General features: G+C 43.4%; 2 protein-coding genes across 2 annotated transcripts in view; both read left to right on the top strand.

Annotated features, from left to right (window-relative positions):
- Positions 1–348: 348 nt before the first annotated feature.
- On the top strand, positions 349–771 carry LOC308279966 (helix-loop-helix protein 2-like; the record flags this gene model as incomplete). The annotated part of the gene is made up of 1 exon (XM_080720192.1): positions 349–771. The coding sequence occupies one exon, from the start codon at positions 349–351 to the stop codon at positions 769–771; it is 423 nt and encodes a 140-aa protein (XP_080576318.1).
- Positions 772–14,284: 13,513 nt separating this feature from the next.
- LOC308280011 (vang-like protein 1) overlaps positions 14,285–15,152 on the top strand; it is a 107,022-nt gene continuing 106,154 nt past the window's right edge. The window contains exon 1 of the mRNA XM_080720259.1: positions 14,285–14,325. The gene's annotated coding sequence lies outside the window, so the exon portion shown is untranslated. The remainder of the gene's footprint in view (positions 14,326–15,152) is intronic.

Here is a 15,152-nt window from a genome sequence, read left to right as displayed (position 1 = left end):
CTGTACACTTAACAACAAGACATAGCCTACAGCAAAACACATGCAAAATTTGCCAGCATCCCGGCTAGGCCTATACCCCAGTGTTTCTCAAAGTGGATTCCAGGGAGGGACTCTGTGGGTTCCTTTAGGGGACCCATACAAGGCTATAACTCTGATTTGTAGGCCTACACTGTCAGAGGCCTAGGCTAAAAGTTACGAATTGAAGCTTTAACAACAACCCCAAAACAAGACGACAACAACAACAACAGAAATTTACCAACCACTTCAAAATCTCTCCACAGATCCACCAGCCTGTATTTTTTGGGGGGTGCGTGGGACGACCACCACACAAACCCGAAGGCCGCGAAGATGATGCTCAGCCCGGACCAGACGGAGACGGAGCTGTCGTGGACCCAGTCGGACACGGACTCGGTGCTCTGCAGCGACATCAAGGCGAGCTGCGTCTCCTCCGACGAGCCCATGGAGGACGGCATGATGAAGGCCAACAACAACAGGTCCGTGCACGGCCATGGCGGCGGTGGGGGCCACGGCGGGCACCACCAGCCTCCGCTCAGCCGGGAGGAGAAGCGGCGGAGGCGGCGCGCCACGGCCAAGTACCGCTCGGCGCACGCCACGCGGGAGCGCATCCGCGTGGAGGCCTTCAACGTGGCGTTCGCCGAGCTCAGGAAGCTGCTGCCCACGCTGCCGCCCGACAAGAAGCTGAGCAAGATCGAGATCCTCAGACTGGCCATATGTTACATCTCCTATCTCAACCACGTGCTGGATGTCTGAAACTCTAGTGTTTCTCAAACTTTCGAAATTTCAAGGTCTCCCCTTAACTCTGACAGCGTACAAATGGAACCAGATTGTACACTGTCAGAGTTACAGCCTTTTATGGGTCAATTTAGACCCCTCTAAAGGAACCCAGAGTCCCTGGAATCCACTTTGAGAACCACTGGTCTAAAACATAATTGATGTCAATGTTCCAAGCAATTGACAGACAGGACAGTGTCTGATAAATTGGACTCGAGTGTGAGTTTTGTGAGAGGAGGAGGGAGGGGGAAATGATTTTGGAATGGTGGAAATAAGGTTTAGTTTTTAGCTGGATGTCTAAAGTGGTGGTTCTCAACCTTTTTTTTATGTCAAGGACCCCCACATTTGTATGTGTTTGGCCGCGGACCCCCCATCTGAATAGATTTCGTGCCAGGAAGACCCCCCCACTCCCATACACGTTTTGTGCCCATATACAAGTTTTGTCGCATCATTTGTCGGCTAGTGGTTAAACAGCCCCCCTGGAACCTCCTTAAGGACCCCCTGGGGGTCCCCAGACCACACTTTGAGAACCATTGATCTAATTGTCAATATTCCAAGCAATTGACAGAAAATATTTACTTATTTTATTTTACGATTATGTTGTGCTAAATTGGACATATTGGACTATATAACTTGGAAGTGTGAGTTATATGCATGGGAGGTTAGGGGGGGATGAGACACTAACTAGACTGATTGTGCGCTGTTGCCCCAGATCGCCTCAACTTAAAACTGTAGACCACTCACTGAAGCAACAAGCGCCCATATCAAGAATTCGCGACTTTTTAATAAGATGCAATATAGGCTAGGCCCCCCCACCGAGAGGATAATATGTTAAACATTCATGTTTAAGCTCAACAAAGCAACAATCAAGTTGAATGCGTAGGCCTACACAATTAACATACTGTGTGTAATTTTTTTTTTAAAGCCAATGGGGGTCCTTGATCTGATGTGAGGGGTGAGGATGATGATGATGGTGATGATGATGATAATGAGTCCCACCGTGGAAGCGCGTATAACAGCCTCAGTGTTATTAAAGCTGCAATCCGCAAACTTGCGTCCCTACAAAAAGGAGGGGAAAAAATGAAAGAAAATAAAAGAATCCTCTGAGGACTTTGCTGTGGAGATGGAGTGAAACGAAGGGATGTAAACAACAAGCTAGCTGCTTTAGAGAACCATAGCTTAGAGATGTTTCCATGTGGGAAAAGGAGAGGGGGGAAAAAAAGAAAAGATTCAATGCATAAGTGCTACTTATGACACATGAAATTGTGACCATAATCATATTTGTTTTTTTTTGTTTTTCAAGTGTATGGACTTATTTATTTAATTGTGTTAATAATATGAGGTAATCTAATTTATTTATGTTCCTCTAATAATACCTGATGTCCTTTTTTTGTATAAATGTATTATATTATCGTTTGTTGTATCGCTTCTATATTTTAGGCTGTGAAATTGAACTTCGGTTTGTCAAGTGTTCTACTTGACAAATGGCACTTTTTATTATTTTCATGAGTTATGGTGTAGCATAACTTGGTTCGATGTATGTTTGATTGTATGTCAGATATCCTTCTTTTCTTTCATGTCATGTCTATTGTCTATCAATAGCAACAATAAGCACTTCAAAATGGGCTTCTCGTGGGGCCCATAAATATTTATTTCTCTAATATAATAGCGTGTTTGTTTGAGAGGTTGCTTATATTCTCGGCAATTGGAGAGCTCTAAATTTCGCCCACATATTAATTTACCATTCGATTGCGAATTTATATTTTTTTTTGGAATGTTGCTCTTTAAAGTCTATTTGACTGCAATATTCAATCATCAAAAAAACGAATAAATAAATAATGATTTATATGTCAAACGGTGAAGACTGATCACTGAACAATTCAGAGGCAAACCTCTTTCTTTTTTTGTTTTGTTTGTCGCTGTGACCAAAAATTAATAACGATTTGAAAATATTATATTGTTTGGATGTTTTGATATTGTTGTAGGCCCTGTGTTATTTATTTTTATTTTTTATTTTTTTCTGTTGATATTCCTTTTAAAATTTGTATTTATTTATTTAATTAATATTTATTTAATTGTTTGTTTGTTTGTCTCTGCTTTGTGTTTTTAAAATACTACAATAAGTAAGTTTTTTTATATAGAGAAGACAAAAGAAGACATATCCTCTATCCAAAGATTTCCCGTCTCTTCAGGGTTGTGTAGGCTATAATAATAATACTTGTTGCTTCATGGAGATGATCTTTTTGTAGTAGAGTTATTGTGTAAACAGCTGGTTTCTAATGGACAAAATTTTCATATTTTCCGGTGTGGTTTTCTTTTTTATTAAAATGGAAATACTTGAACACGTGGATTTTTATTTCGTTATTTTCATATGTATTTTTATACAAAACGCTTGTCTGAGTTGTCTATCCTTTTATCATTAAACGACGGTCGGAAATATATCCGGCTAATTTGGTCTAATCGTGGAGGACCTAGCTCCCCCTGGACCTCAGCATTTGGAATAATATATGTCAGCATGTATATAGGTTAGGCCTGGCATTAGGACAGCTCATTTTAATTTCCCCTACTGACCACAACTCTCGTAACATTCAGCAAGTTCTCGCATATAAATCGATTTCAATGACAGACAGGCATTATACATCAGGGTTGTGCGCTCTCCCTCTCTCTTCTCTTCTCTTCTCTTCTCTTCTCTTCTCTTCTCTTCTCTTCTCTTCTCTTCTCTTTCTCTCACTCTCTAATTCACACACACACACACACACACACACACACACACACACACACACACACACACACACACACACACACACACACACACACACACACACACACACACACACACACACACACACACACACACAGCAGTGGTCAGCAGCTAAAGGCGACGGACGGTAGCCTATATATAAGCCTGTGTGATGCTGTGTGCTGTGTGTGCTCCTGGCTGAAAGCCCCCCCCCCCCCCCTCCCTCCCTCTCCCTCTCTCTCCCTCTCCCTCTCTCTCTCTCTCTCTCTCTCTCTCTCTCTCCCCAGAGAGGGGGCAGGTGTTAGTCCAGACGAGCCAAGACAACCAAATTACTGGCCGTCTGGCACCTCCCGTGGGAAACACGTGGGGGAAGAGAGGAGGGATGGGGATGGAGAGATGGAAATTTATGAGCGAGCAAGAGCCGCGATGTAATATTGCCAAATGGTATGATGAGCAAAGACCCAAATGTTTATATTCATTTGTGATATGGGGCCTTGTTTGTTGCCATTGATTCTAGTCTACTTTAAAACGCCTCGTTGTATGCAGCAGCCTCAATACGCCGACCAACGAATGCGACCGTGTTAATTATGCACGATAAATAAATAGTCTACATTTGGCGAAATGCTCCCATGTGATATTAATTGAAGAAGATTCGATGCCACGTCACTGCCACCATGACTGGTCTGGCAAGCGTGAATGTGGACGTGGAACAGTTGACGCACACGCACTGATATCACGTTTTAATTGTCAGCTCAGCACCAAATAGGAGAACAAAATATGCTGCATCATAGTTTTAACAATCATGCCATACAGCCTATGCAAAACTGTCTGTCTGCACTGTCTGTCTGTCTGTCTGTCTGTCTGTCTGTCTGTCTGTCTGTCTGCCTGCCTGCCTGTCTGTCTGCCTGCCTGCCTGCCTGCCTCCATCCCTCCCTATCTCCATCCATCCATCCATCCATCCATCCATCTATCTATCTATCTATCTATCTATCTATCTATCTATCTATCTATCTATGTCTGATATAGTCTCTACATCTCTATTTTGATGTCAATATAGCTTTAAACAATAATTGAAAACTGGCTTTTTGAGGTAAACCTCTCAGCCTCCCAGTTGGGGGAAAACACACCACATGGTCAAAAATGCTTTTCATCTGTAGTTCCGTGATTTTGACATTGGATACAAAAACAAAATAAGGGAATCCAGTCACGCTTTCCTCTCTTCTCTTCCCTGGACAGGCGGCCACAACAAGGCAAAGCAGCAGGGGTATTCTTGGTTGAACATTTCATTTTCATTTGAGAGGACTGTATGTGTCGTCACAGCAAAATCCTCTTTGTTAATTTAAGTCCGATCTATCTATATCTCCATATATGGGCATAAAAGGGAGTTGTTCCCCCTGGCGCACAGGGATCTCTCTAAAAGAACATAATTAATATTGATGACATCAGGGAACTCCATATATGGGCATAAAAGGGATTCTGTTAGTGTGACATCACAGTGAAGTGGAGCGGCAAACCCATTCTGGTAGAGTGATTCCCTGACATCACAGTGACATCAGAGCATGATGTCAGAGCGGAAAACCCACAGACCGTAAAAATGTGTACACGTCTACACGGACGGACGGACGGACGGACACGGACAAACTGTGATGTTTCTCATAGTAAACTGCGACCTTTGGTCACAATACTGCTAAAAGGATAACACAAAATCATTTTTACATCAGGCCCATTTTTATATTTCGCATTTTGCAAACTAACAGTAATAAAGAAATAAAGGAAATTTGCATTTCACATGGAGGGATTTAAAAAAAGCCCTGGGCATTCATAATATATGCAAAAACAGGACTCTGTAACAGTGATCTCGTATCATAGGATTTGACGTGCAACATTTTGAGCGTTCAACGTTTATGTGATAATAATCTGAACATTTGTCACATTAGCGAGGCGGCCTGAAGGGCTCCAAACGGTCGAGATTGTTTCCTTGATGAGTTCATTTTTTCCCCTTTCTTTTCGTTTTCTATGAAGCCAAATGTTGCATCAACAGATTGTCCCCCTCGCATAAAACAGGCCTTGTGATTCTGGCGTGCAGCCTTGTCTGGCCCAGACTGCTGGTCAAGCTTTACTGAATGGAGGCTTCCATCTGTCAGTTTTAGAGTAAAAGTATCAAAACCATTAAAAAAATACTCTGCTACAAGTAAAAGTCATGTACTTATGTTAAAGTGCAAATGTATTGGCATCAAAACTTAAAGGTAAAAGTACTCAAAGTTGAATTTCTACTAGTTTTCAAAATATGTCAAAGATCTTCGTGTTGACAGAGTATAAAATAGGGCTTAATAGGTTAATGGGTTAGGGTTAGGGTTAGGGTTATCATCCAAATGTACAAACTTGTATACTTGTAACTACTACTACTACTTGTTTTAAATAATAATTGTAGTTCAGTAAAAAATAGTGCTGTATTTTCCTCTCAGATGTAAATACAAAGTATTGAAAAAAGGACATACTAAAGTAAAGTACAGTACTTTGTTACTTCCCAGCAGTGCCATCTGCACTTTGCCATGAACCCACTATATGAGTGCCATTTGTGCTTCTCTCATCCCCAAAGCTTGCGTAGCATCGAACCTCTTCAATATATTCTTTACAAAGCCCCGCGAGGGGCAGCGGGGGGAGAGAGAGAGAGAGAGAGAGAGAGAGAGAGAGAGAGAGAGAGAGAGAGAGAGAGAGCCATGACAGACACATCCCACACTGCTGGGGGCACCGAACAGCCTGGATGATGACAACTATGTGGCCTGGCACACGTGTGTGTGCGTGTGCGTGCGTGCGTGTGTGTGTGTGTGTGTGTGTGTGTATGTGTGTTTGGGAGGGTGGGTGGGTGGGTTAGTGGGCGGGTGTGGGTGTGCATAATATACACACATGTCTGTGTGGGTGTGTATTTCTGTGCATCTGTCTGTGAGATGTTTATGTGTGTGTATATTTGAGGTCTGTGTGTGTGCGTGCGTGCGTGCGTGTGTGTGTGTGCGTGTGTGTGTGAGAAAGTGCCATGCTGCCATTCTCCATTGTGGCCTTACATAAGGGTGCACAGCAAAAATCAAGAATGTTAATTGAAGCCAGAGGCATGCAAAAACACTAACCCCGCAACACTTCCAATTAACACTCTGGATTTTACTGTGCACACTGTCAAATCGTCGGTTTGAATTGATCCGTTTCCAACTCCGAGGGAGTGTGCAAATGGTTCCATTTGCACACAGTGGTTGCACACCGTGGCTCCAAACGAACACTGTGGGCTTGACAGTGTGGAGGTCTTGGAGTGGCCATATGTCAAGAGGAGGGCACAGACGGCAGGGGATTAGACAGGCGCTATTAGGAGAGGCTGGACAGCCTTCTCTGCATTGTTGTTCAGGTGTAGGGCTACTTAAAGAACCCAGAGGAGGACACATGCACGCACACGCACGCACATACACACACTTCTCGCACACATGCATTTACACAAGGACATGCATATCGTTGTTGTCGGGTGGAAACCTTGTATGTCCAAAACCGATCTACAAGCACACAACGCCTCGCAGCCCGATGTATTTCTGGATCTTAGTTGTATAATCTCTCTACTATTATCTGTATCTCTGCTGTGTCATCCACCCATCCATCCATCCATCCATTCATCCATCAGCCCCCACACACACACACCCCCACGCGCACGCTCGTTTAATTCTGAGGGCTTGGCTTGCTAGGTTTGTGTAAATTGGACAGGGAGGAAAGACCATGACAACAAGCGGCCATATGTTCACGGTACGAGGAGCAGCATGAGGGCTTTTCCATGCCATCTTTTGCCCCATCCTTTCTTCTCCACATCTTTGGGCTACTATGACAGAATTAGAATTTACAATTTACAATTTAGGCATTTCGCAGACGCTTTTAATCCAAAGCGACTTACAATAAGCAGGTAATACATCAATATAATAAGCAAGATAACATGTCAGTACATCAACAACAATACAAGAAATGCATAGAAATATCAATCTATAAAAACAATAACATACGTAGACCACGCACCTAATCAGTAAAAGAAAATACGTTTCTAAAACATAAAAATGCTATCTAGATTCATGTGTGGTCATCGAGGGAAGAGGAGTGTTACAGTAGTGCTATGGGTTTAGGTGGAGTCTGAAGAGGTGAGTCTTCAGTCCACGGCGGAAGCTAGGGAGTGAGTCTGTAGTTCTAAGTGCGACAGGGAGTGTATTCCACAGTTTGGGGGCCAGGAGGGCAAATTGTCTAGGACGAGTGGATTTTTGTCCTGGGGTTTTTAGCAAGGGTTCTGTCAGCATCCCTGTGTTGGCTGATCTGAGTGAACAGGTGGGGTTCTAGGGGTTGGTCAGGTTTTGGAGGTATGGAGGAGCCGTACCTTTGGCTGCTTTGAAGGTCAGCATCAGTGTTTTGTATTCAGTGTGGGCCGCAAACCGGGAGCCAGTGGAGGGAGCGGAGAAGGGGGAGACGTGAGAATTTTGGCTGGTTGAAGACCAGTTGTGCTGCGGCATTTTGGATCAGTTGGAGAGGCGTAAGTGCACATGCCGTGAGGCCAGTGAGGAGAGAGTTACAATAGTCTAGTTTTGATATGAGAGATTCTGGAGTCTGGATCAGGAGCTGGGCTGACTCCTGGGTGAGGAAGGTTCTGATTCTACGAATTAATACCCCCACCTTCTCCCCAACCCTGCAACTCCTTCCCTCTGCACCCACTTACCTCTATATCACAGAGAGGCCTGTGTGTGAGTGTGAGTGTGCGCACGTGCACGTGTGTGTGTGTGTGTGTGTGTGTGTCTTGAGTGTCTGCGTCTCGTGTGTCATGTGAATTATGTGTGTGTGTGTGTGTGCACACACGCGCACGCACTGTGAAGTGTGCTCACGCGGGCCCAGGGTACAAGAAGAGGCAGCCACTACAAAGCCAGGTCCATGTGTTGAAATGCAGCCCCCGGGATGGGTCGTATTATCCCTGCATACTTCACCAGCAGGGTCCCGGGGCCTGGGCTGGCTCGTGGCCCTTTGTCTCCAAACAGATGGAAATGGGCAGAAGAGAAGAGAGGAAGAGGAGAGGAGACTAGAGAGGGAGAGGGAGAGAGGGGGGGGCAGAGAAGAATGGACACGGGGAGAGAGTGCGGGCAGGAGAGTCAGTCTGTTCTCATTAGCTGGTGTATTGAAGGCGACGTCCCACCACAATGCTGGAGCAGCCGCGGACGGTCCCCCCCCCCCCCCCTTCATTCAGACTCACGCTCGGACCATCTGTACCGCGGAGGGCCTGTCATAAGGTGTGTGTGCGCGCATTATGCCCGGCACGACGCAATCTGGCGCGTTTTAAAATGGCAATATTCATTGGGCTTTAATTTGGTTAAGATCTTTCTAAATCCAATTGTGCTGCCTTTTGTTGTCTTGTCAGGCAAAAAAAAAAAAAAGAAAAAGAAAGAGAGAGATGGCGAGACGTTGTTGACCAGAAAATAATTGGTCACAAATTGGGTCCTTGATGGAACACAAAATGTGCATGGACTGAAAATAAATTGATCAGAGCGGTATTAAAGATTTATTGGAACGTTGATACTATAGTGGGGGGAAAAAATAGATTTGTCAGGACTGCTACTCCAGTGTAGCAACTTTTCAAAGAAAATCAAGTCTTGAACTTACCCCCAGCTCCCACACATACTGACAACAAAAGAAGACTATATATATTTCATCCAACAGATTGTTACCTCGCAGCAAAATAACTAAAGCTACCATTGATTCTTATACCACTCCACTTTCTACATTAGACCTATAGATCACGAGAAGCCCACACAGTTTTTCATCTTCCCACACAATGGCAAACGTGTAGATTTGGAGCCTGTTTTCTTCATTCTCTCTCATTAATGTATTAAATGAATAAACTGAGTGTGCAACAGCATCCCTTTACCCTTTTTATTGTTTGCCAATGTGTTGTGTGACTATGTATGGATATTGCAGCATGGATAATGCAGGCTTAAAATAGGCCACAAGTGCAAATAACTATTTCATATGGCTGTTGGGAATATCTGATTAAAAACTTTGGCATAGGCCCAGTGGTGTAGTAACTACTGTAAGTACATTTACTCAAGTGCTGTATGTATGTATGTAGAGGTACTTTTACTTTACTGGAGTAGGCTATTTACAATTTTCAGTACTTTTACTTCAACTCCACTACATTTCAGGGGGAAATGTTGTACTTTTACTCCACTACATTTATGTGAAACTTTAGTTAGGCCTACTGGTTACTTTGTAGATTTGGATTATTATCACAAAACACACGTTAACCACTTCAACACCTATACACATTTTGGCCATTTGAAAATAGCCGATCTACTATTAGATCTGCTATTTTCAAAAGATTGTTATACATTTGAAAACTTCAAATAGGACATTCTGCATAATGGGTACTTTATACTTTTGGTACTTTAAGTACATTTTGATACCAATGCGTTTGTATACTTGAAGTACATGTTCAAATGTTGTACTTTTACTTGTAACAGAGTGTTTCATTGCAGCTTTTCCACCTCTGCATAGGCTTATATTATAGGTCTAATATAGCTGATATAGGCCTACTTTACTTCAAAGAATCACGGATTGTGGCTTTACCTTGTCCTGACCAAACAATTTGTCACACACATGCAGGGAATGTAATTGGCCCCTGAAGACAGAATCTCATCTGGTTGATGGAAATGTTGTTGCTTTGCTCTGAAGAATCTCGCATTTCTAAGATTCTTTACTGTATAGCCTATTGAATCTCTCTCTCTCTCTCTCTCTCTCTCTCTCTCTCTCTCTCTCTCTCTCTCTCTCTCTCTCTCATCACCCCCCCCCCCCACGCCACATGCATGCGATGCGTGTGGTCTCATATAATAACATTTCCTTCCACTTCGTCTTCATTTTTTGCATGCTTTCATTTTTCTTCCCTATTTACCAAAAAAGCCCTGTAAACTCATAAACTCCGTGTCTTTGGGGAGGAGATCCATCCATCTTCGCCCCGACACCGAATTTAATGATCTCAGGGGCCCCACCTTATCTTCTCAATAGGGGCCATCTGCACGCTCCCCACCACGTTTGAATAAACGCACAGAAAGACAAAGTGACAGCAGCAGCTCGTGCTGCTTCACCCTCCCCGCCCCGCACGCGACGAGGCGCGTGCCTTTCCTGCCTGCGAGGTTAAATGCGGGCGCGTGTCTCGCCCATAAACAACTGAGTAATCACATTTTGACCGCATTCACCTCCATCGATTGATTATTCACGCATTTGACTCAGTATAGGGGGCGGGGCAAGTTTTTGTTCACTTGATTAGTAGGGTGCTATTTAGCCTAAACCTGAAACAAACCCCAAATATGTCAAGGAAATAAATCATTGTATTGTAGGCTAGTAGGCCTAGGCTACTATAATCACTCATTTAATAGTTAGGCATACATCATAACTTTTGTAGAGTGCTTTTATTTTGAAGCACTCTACAAGAGTTATGATTTATGGCTAATATAATAGTCAACTGCCTAAAATAGCCGAGAATACAAAAAAGGACAAAAGCTAACACTAACGAGAATACAAAAAAGGACAAAAGCTAACACTAACAAGCCTGAGAACAACATGATGGAATCAGCAAGAAAGCAATGTTTCAGTTGGGAATTTAAATGTGTCTCTCAACTCAAAAGTTTAACATATAAGTTGGAGAAAGAAAAAAAGGAGACAAAAATAAATAAATAAATAAAGGTCTATGAAAGAAGCCGGTAATAATCAAATCTTATCGAATCTACTGTCCTGGCTACCAGGCAGTAAGTAGGCTACTCATGCAAGACTGAGCCTGCATTTTCTGTAATGGCTTGAAGTGAACAGAGGATGGCGCAATAAACTCAACATATGATTTTCGGGCTGCGGACGGCTGACAAGTCAAGGGTTAATGCAAGTAATTACGTAATAGGCCTACCCCAAGAAGAACAGCTGTGCATGAGAAGTTAATGTCATGCACGTCATCATTATCACATGGGCTTTAGCCAGTGACAAATAGCCTACAGCTATAATTTATTACTTTCTTTCTATCTCTTTCTTACCTTATATCGAGATTTGTTCATAAAGAGAGCAGTGTTCCCTTCCCATGTTGTATTCAGTAAAGCGTGAAGCAAAGATTGTGTCGATTATAGCGGGATTATTTGTTAAGTAGCCTAGCTAAGAGCAGAAGCATCGCATCTCTGTCTGGACATGCTCACAGGTCTGCACCACTTATTCATCACACACGCACGCACGCACGCGCGCGCGCGCACACACACACACACACACACACACACACACACACACACACATTCGCTATGCATTTGTGAGAGGCTATATTGTGATATTTTATTTATGTTTTGTCTTTGGTGGTTGCACTGTTTGTCCAGTTGATTTTTATTAACATCTTTTGAGGAAAACAAGAGTTGTGTTGTGATAGTATCCGAATCCGCCCTGTAAAATACAGAATCGTCTTTTAATTGACAATATCCCTCAATATAAATCTCATAATGACCTACAGGCTACAGCTGTAAGTTCAGAATAGACTTAATTTCGTCCATGGCTCTTTTATTTACAGTTGAAATAGGAGAGACTTGACGAACTGGGACTTGTTTTACCATGACGTTATCGACATGTTTGTCCAGAGGGAACAGGTGCATCATGGACTTTGTCTACAAATAAAGTAAGTGCCACCAGTATTTATTTTTCATTTTATATAGGTTTACCGACTTAAAGGAGCTATACCCTCCTTTTTCCTATTCTAATAAAGTATTCAATCAATCAATCAATCAATATTAGCCTTTTTAAAACTAACTCTTTGCTTTCTGTAGGCCTATGTTGTCAACTTGCTCAGCTTTTCTGCTCTTGTTTATTGTGTTGTATAGCAGGCATATTTATTGATTTATAGCCTATACTGTAATATACATGGGCCTCATGCAAGACTTATTAACTGTAATATATGATCTTGGGCTGCTGTAATTATGCCACGCCCACATTTAAATGTTGCTGCCTCACCTGTCAAATCGTTCACTAATGCTTGAAATTCAGAAAATGGGGCAGTGGTTCAACCAGTGGTTTCCGGGGACCACCAGTGGTCACTGAGGGGGTTCCATGTGGTCCCCAGCTAAATGATGGACAGTTGGTAACCAAATGGACCCTTATAGATCTTTAACTCTTGAGAGCGTAAAATGAAACCCAATGGACCCTTACTGTGGACAGAAAGAGAAACCTATCCCCATTGATAACAAAATATTCTACGTTTTGGGTCTGAGAGGCTAAATCTCATCAAATGGTGGTCCATGGCCCAAATGCCGAATAAATAATGGGCTCTGATATGAAAAGGGTTAAAATCCACTGTTCTGGGGGACAGGGGATGCCCCCCCTACAGGGTCTATAAGCCTCTCCTTCTACTAGACATGGCCTGCTGAGCACAGGCTAATACTATAATTGACGGGTTGGGGGGAGGATGGGAATGAAGACATAAGAGGGTGTTCTCTGTCACTTTGGCCTCCCTCTTGACTCTGGGCCAGTGTTTGTTTGTCTCACTGTGGGGAGGCAAATCAAAAAGGGAAACTCAGGGTTCATGACCCAGGCATGACCTCCATTGTGCTTGTGTGTGTGTGTGTGTGTGTGTGTGTGTGTGTGTGTGTGTGTGTGTGTGTGTGTGTGTGTGTGTGTGTGTGTGTGTGTGTGTCAGAGGAAGGGGGGGACAATTCAAATGGGTGAAATAGGGGAAGGGGGAAAGGGATTGTAGCAGCAGTGGTCATTCATAAAGACCCTGTGTCTTTCTGTGTGGAGTTTGCATGTTCTCCCGGTGTCTCTTAGGGTAGATACCCTCACAAAAACATGCAGTAATCCTGGTCTCTATAATGCCTCCCCCTGGCCAACCGGGGCGCCTGATGTAGGGGAAAGGACCTGGTTGGAATAACGTGTTCCTTCCACACGCTACGTCCAAACCGTGGAAATCTCCACTGTCAGGTGAAAAGAACCAACTTGGAATCCTCATGCATAGAAGGAAGCATGAGGTCAGTCCGTTGTCTCCCCAGGCGCGGCAGAGGGAGAGCAGAGCCCAGGATTACACAATTGGCAATGGGTGAAAATGGGTTACGAAATCGTGGGATAAAAATTATATAAAAAATAAAAAATAAAGACCCTGTGTGACCCCATTCTTAATGACAAGAGTATTTTTCCAATTTTCAGTACTTTTACTTCAACTCCACTACATCTCAGGGGAAAATATTGTACTTAAACTCCACTACATTTATGTGAAACTTTAATTAGGCCTACTGGTTACTTTATAGATTTGGATTATTATTACAAAACATACATTAACCACTTCAACACCTATATACATTTTGGCCATTTGAAAATAGCAGAGTTCCCAGAGTATTTTTTGGAGCGGTGAAACCGGCTCCCAATAAACAGGTATGTCCGTATGTGGCCGGCTATGTTGCTGGCTATGTGACTATGTCCGTATCATGGCAATACCTCTGCTGACCACACTGTTGTTGGTTCTGGTTGAGGTAAAAAGGTTTTGTTCTTGTAGTGACCTACCGCAGTGCAGTGTGTACCAGTGACTGACACCACTGCTGCTTTGTTTGGGCTGAAACCATGTGCTGTACCTAACCAAAACCATCATTGTGGCTTAAGACAGTACTGTCTCAATGCTTTGCATCGGCATAATCACTTGGATTATGATTTGAAGTCTTTATGTTGTTAACCTTTGTTTGTCTTGTTTAGGACTGGAGTTGGGGACCCTCTTTGACCGTCCCCCCTTGCTGGTAAGTCCCAACCCAGGTCTTGTATGATTTGTTTAGTATTTTATGTTCTATTATGCTTTTTGAGCAGTGCTCCTGGAAGGAGCTAAAAACTCAAAACTTTCTCCGTTTGTTGTCCGCCCAGGGTAACATTGGCCAAGCTTTCCCGGGACGCGAAGCTCGTCTTACATCTGGCCTATACATCTTTGCACAAAGCGCCCAAAGTTTGTTTGTACGCCCAGGGTCACATTGGCCAAGCCTTGCAGAATAAACGTATAAATAGTACCGCTCACTTCACACTAGGTGTAATTGAGGGCTCGTTGAAAGCGAGCACACGTTTGTTATCTTCATTATTTCTTTATATATCAGTCAGTCAAGTTCTCCTCAAAACGTTGTCTATTATTGACTATGATGTCATGAGTTCGACCAAACAGAACAGACCAATCAAATGTTTTGGCTAAACGCGTTCTAACGCGTTCTATGCCGGTCAAACCAATCGGAAGTCTCTGTGTCTATGACATCATGGAGAAATCAACAAAATCTAAAGGCCACTTTTAACCGCACAGATTCGTCGACGATTCGGCGGCGGAAGGCTGCGGATAGCGTCGGTTGCCGAACGGGAGCTCATCGTCAGGTTTTCGGCAGCGGGTCGGGAGCGTTATCGACCGAGAACTGGGAAACTGGACTTGCTCGGTTTTGTTGAGTCGGTCCCTTGTCCGTCGGCAGTGAAATGAGCCAACGAGAGCGGATAAAATAAAAGACAACACACAATCCGCTGGTAGCTATCTGTTTGGCATACATACTGTTTCCACACAGTCACAGAGGACACCGAGACAACACACTACACACAA

Source organism: Nannobrachium achirus (genome assembly GCF_963921795.1).
Source record: "Nannobrachium achirus genome assembly, chromosome: 24".
Lineage (NCBI taxonomy): Eukaryota > Metazoa > Chordata > Actinopteri > Myctophiformes > Myctophidae > Nannobrachium > Nannobrachium achirus.
The sequence above is the reverse complement of the archived record's forward strand: the minus strand, read 5'-3'. Positions and strand labels throughout refer to the sequence as shown.